The sequence below is a fragment of the Triticum dicoccoides genome, chromosome 1B (genome assembly GCF_002162155.2).
Source record: "Triticum dicoccoides isolate Atlit2015 ecotype Zavitan chromosome 1B, WEW_v2.0, whole genome shotgun sequence".
NCBI lineage: Eukaryota > Viridiplantae > Streptophyta > Magnoliopsida > Poales > Poaceae > Triticum > Triticum dicoccoides.
Window position 1 is genome coordinate 302,960,267 of NC_041381.1, and position 4,445 is coordinate 302,964,711.

The window sequence follows — 4,445 nt, forward strand, 5'->3', positions numbered from 1 at the left end:
GTGTCCGGCCAAATGGGATCAAGCGTGTTGGGTTATGTGGTGCACCCCTGCAGGGAAGTTAATCTATTCGAATAGCCGTGATCTTCGGTAACAGGACGACTTGGAGTTGTACCTTGACCTTATGACAACTAGAACCGGATACTTAATAAAACACACCCTTCCAAGTTCCACAGACAACCCGGTGATCGCTTTTCCGCAGGGCGACGAGGAGAGGATCGCCGGGTAGGATTATGCTATGCGATGCTACTTGGAGATGCTACTTGGAGGACTTCAATCTACCCTCTTCTACATGCTGTAAGACGGTGGCTGCGAGAAGCGTAGTCTTCGACAGGATTAGTTATCCCCTTCTTATTCTGGCATTCTGCAGTTCAGTCCACTGATATGGCCTCCTTACACATATACCCATGCATATGTAGTGTAGTTCCTTGCTTGCGAGTACTTTGGATGAGTACTCACGGTTGCTTTCTCCCCCCTTTCCCCTTTCCTTTCTTTCTGGTTGTCGCAACCAGATGCTGGAGTCCAGGAGCCAGACGCCACCGTCGACGACGACCCCTACTACACTGGAGGTGCCTACTACTACGTGCTGCCCGCTGACGACGACCAGGAGTAGTTTGGAGGATCCCAGGCAGGAGGCCTGCGCCTCTTTCGATCTGTATCCCAATTTGTGCTAGCCTTCTTAAGGCAAACTTGTTTAACTTATGTCTGTACTCAGATATTGTTGCTTCCGCTGACTCGTCTATGATCGAGCACTTGTATTCGAGCCCTCGAGGCCCCTGGCTTGTATTATGATGCTTGTATGACTTATTTATGTTTTAGAGTTGTGTTGTGATATCTTCCCGTGAGTCCCTGATCTTGATCGTACACGTTTGCGTGCATGATTAGTGTACGATTGAATCGGGGGCGTCACATTCCACCTTGTGGTTTAGAGGGCCTATGCTATTTTCTTATTTTGTTTGTCTTATTTCATTGTTCCACATCACATGTTCAGATTTCGAGGTGCATTAAATAGCCGCAAGCAATGATCTAAAAAAATTCACTGATGCATGTAAAAGTCCTTGGTCATTTAGTGGTCACACATACATACACTATAATTAATGCCCGGTAACATGATTTTTTATAGGAAAACAAGCACACTAATTAAGTATTTCAAATTAGAGAAAATATTTCACCATTCACCATTTGCCTTGGATGTGATTTTTTTTGAATTTGACCAATACAACATAACGGATGGAGTACTATTTAGTAAAGGTTATTTTGAAAAGATGAGAGCGGATTTATAGTTAAAGATTATAATATATTACTGCACGTAATCCAACAACAACCCATAAAATACAATGATATCTTCATGCTTGTCACATCAATAGGTATTCCTTCGTATCTAATGACTTGTCACATCAATTAAAACTTATCAAAAAAGTTAGATGCGACATTCAATGAATCTTTAAAAAAAGTTACACCGGATGTCACATCTAGTTTCAAAACAGTTAACTTACATCCGGAGGCATATAGAAGGGGAGAGGGGAGGGCTTCCCTTCAAATTTTCTCCGTGGTGGGATTCGAGTTGCACACTGTCACCCTGCCAGCTCTCGCCTTCATCTTCCTCCCTTCGCGCGTCCTCCTACCCTCCACGGCCGGGCCACGGTGAGCTCCAGCACTAAGCAAGCATCTCGCCTCTCCCCGTATCTCCCGCTGTCGCCTCTCGCTACTCCAGAAGATATGCCTGTTCTTGCAGTCCCCGCCCTGCCTTGCTCATCCTCTTCCGCCCGATATTTCTATAAGTGGAAATTTTACTTTATCCATGGTCTGTGATGAAAAAGATCGGAGTTTTTGTGTGTCCCTCTGCACGAAAGACTGCTTTTTTTTATGCAGAGGGGGGGCAGATTGCAGGGGCAAGATTCTTGCATTCATAAGCTTTCCATTGACCATTTCTTTGACAGCGGGGCGGCGGCAGCAGCAATGGAGACGGGCGCGTCGTCGGGGACGGGGAGCTTTCCGGCCGAAGACGGTGAGATTTGGGTGCCCGTGCTGTCCGATCCTCTGGATGGGGGCTCGAATTCGCCGACCCAGGTAAGGCCCATCTTTGCTTCCCTCCATTTTCTTTATCGCCTCTGAAGAAATCCATTCCCGTGGAAGATTATTGTTCTTTTCCTAGCGTTCATGCTTCTTCTCCTTTGCCTTTTTACTCTTTTGCTTTCTTGCTTCAAGTACTCTCTGTGCAAAACTGGTGTTTCTTTCTTTTGTTTTTCTTTTTGAGAATTTTTTTTTGTGCTATTCTTTTTGAGAATGGGAACGATGTGTTGCTCAACAAGCGTCGTGTTGGACTGGCATCCACCTGTACAGTTTGTCATTCATCGAGCGCACGAAACAAATCCCTATATGTAAATTCGTTATTTCCCTCAAGATTCATGAGTTATCTGAAAGAAGAGTTATAAGCACAACCAAAATGGTCAATACAAAGTACTGACGCTTAATTATTCCAATTCCCTGGTTTCATCAACTTTCTGTTTAACTGGATGCAATATATGTGGACTAGCACAGTTCATAGATCCAAGTTCTTCAGATCTTATCGAATCTGACTTGGATATATAGAGTTTGCAGTGGGCCCATCAAAATCCTCACACGAAACCAATGTATATTTCATGGTTTTGATGGCAGGCGGAGATTGAAGTCTATTCAGCATATCTGGATTATGACGCCATGGACTTCCAAGCAGTCTTAGAAGGACCCCAAGATGAACACGATATTGGAAAATTGTTTGGAGGTGCAATGTTTACTTCTTGCTGTACATTCCAAACTTTGTTACATAAGCAAGCAAGTTTTATCCGTGGTTTCCACTTTGAAACCAATGTATGAACCTTTCCTTGCAGGTGCACGCAGTCCTACTTATATAAAGGAGGCGAATTTAACTCATGAGGCATGATTTTGGCACATGTAGAAGTATGGCTAAATAAATGATGTGACAAATGTTACTGAAAATATGCTTCATCTTGGCAGATTGAATGTGAATTTTATTCACCAACTAGTGATCATGGCATGATACAAACACTTGCGCCTGCGTCACCAGAAACCAAGGAGATAAGGGGGAGGAGGATATCTGCGCCGGCCACGGCGCTTCCTGAGAAAGAGGAGGCCCCTGTCACCATGGCTCTCGGAGGAGGAGGAGAGGAGGACAAGAAGAGAAAGGGAGGAGGGAAAGGGCACCCGCTGCCTTGTCACCGGAGAAGCATGAGGCTTGCGCTCGCCGCCACGCCACTGGAGATGGGGGCTTGTGCTACCTTCATAGTAGACCTGCTAGGTACGAATTATGAAGGTTGATATATATCACTTGCCATAGTCTCAACTCTCAAGTGGTTAAATACACATGTTATATGCTTCAGATTACATGCCGAAAAGTGGTTGGAGGCACCGAAGTCGCGTGAGAAGTGCACGCAAGAGAGGAATATGGTCGTTAAACACGGAACAAACTCTCCTTCTGCCTAACCATTTAGGGGTAAGAATTATGTTTATTATCAGTAGAAATTCAACAAATTAGTATGTGTGCAACGAGTTCTTTATGTATTCAGTCTTTGTATTGTGCACCTTTTGTGCTCAGATTTATTATCAGCCATCCATCAATGGAAAAATGCTCATAACTATGTCGGTTATGTTTACTAGAATGCGACATGCTTTCAGGACATGAGCTCTACATGTAAAGGCAAAAAATGTGGGCACAGAAAAAACAATGACCACTGGACATACGAAGAGATGAAAAAACTAGTGGATGCTCTGTATATATCTGGGGTTGGAAATTGGACGAAGTTGAAACATGAGAACTTTTCAACATCAGTTCGAACAGCAATGAATCTTAAGGTATGGTAGATTGGTGTATATTGCACCCTAAAGCAAATGCATTATTAGATGTTTTCTTTGCTTGACAACGTTTTAATTTATTGTATTTTAAACTTTTTTTGTTAATCTTCTATGCATCTATAATTTTCCGCCACGAAAGATACAAAATTTTATGTTTGGTACATGTGTTCTATGTTATCAACATATAATTTTACTGTCACCAATCTCTCCTTAATTCTTTGTCCTAGGTCCACACTGACACCAATCTATCTTCTAATGTTTAGGATAAATGGAGAAATCTTAAGAAAGCCTACACGGTCAGGCCTACTTCTAAAAAGAATGTTGTATACGATAAGTTTTTTGAACTCAATATGAAACACCACTGATTTGCATTTCTTACATTCGTTAAATTCCAGGGAAATGCTAAAAAAAAGATCTTGCCGACTCTAGACAAGGCTTGTGTCGAAAAGATCCAGAAGCTAGCCTCCAAAATGAAGCTGCACTTGTGAATGATACAAGAAACATTTTATAGTACTTTTGGTGTAGGAATGAATCAGCAACAGGAGTTCTGTTATTTTTTCTAGGACAGCAAGGCATAGGCCGGCTGCCATATTGAG

The 4,445-nt window shown here is 42.8% G+C and overlaps 1 protein-coding gene across 2 annotated transcripts; it reads left to right on the plus strand.

Annotated features, from left to right (window-relative positions):
- Positions 1-1,708: 1,708 nt before the first annotated feature.
- On the plus strand, positions 1,709-4,435 carry LOC119304331. 2 transcript variants are annotated; one of them, XM_037581513.1, is made up of 8 exons: positions 1,709-2,067; positions 2,656-2,761; positions 2,868-2,914; positions 2,995-3,295; positions 3,378-3,490; positions 3,655-3,849; positions 4,113-4,145; positions 4,245-4,435. In XM_037581513.1, exons 1-8 carry the CDS (start codon positions 1,864-1,866, stop codon positions 4,335-4,337), a joined length of 1,092 nt encoding a protein of 363 aa, XP_037437410.1. In that variant the 5' UTR covers positions 1,709-1,863; the 3' UTR covers positions 4,338-4,435. The 2 variants fall into 2 exon arrangements, with proteins under 2 accessions (XP_037437410.1, XP_037437418.1); XM_037581521.1 differs by having other exon boundaries at positions 1,713-2,067; positions 3,673-3,849.
- Positions 4,436-4,445: the final 10 nt, after the last annotated feature.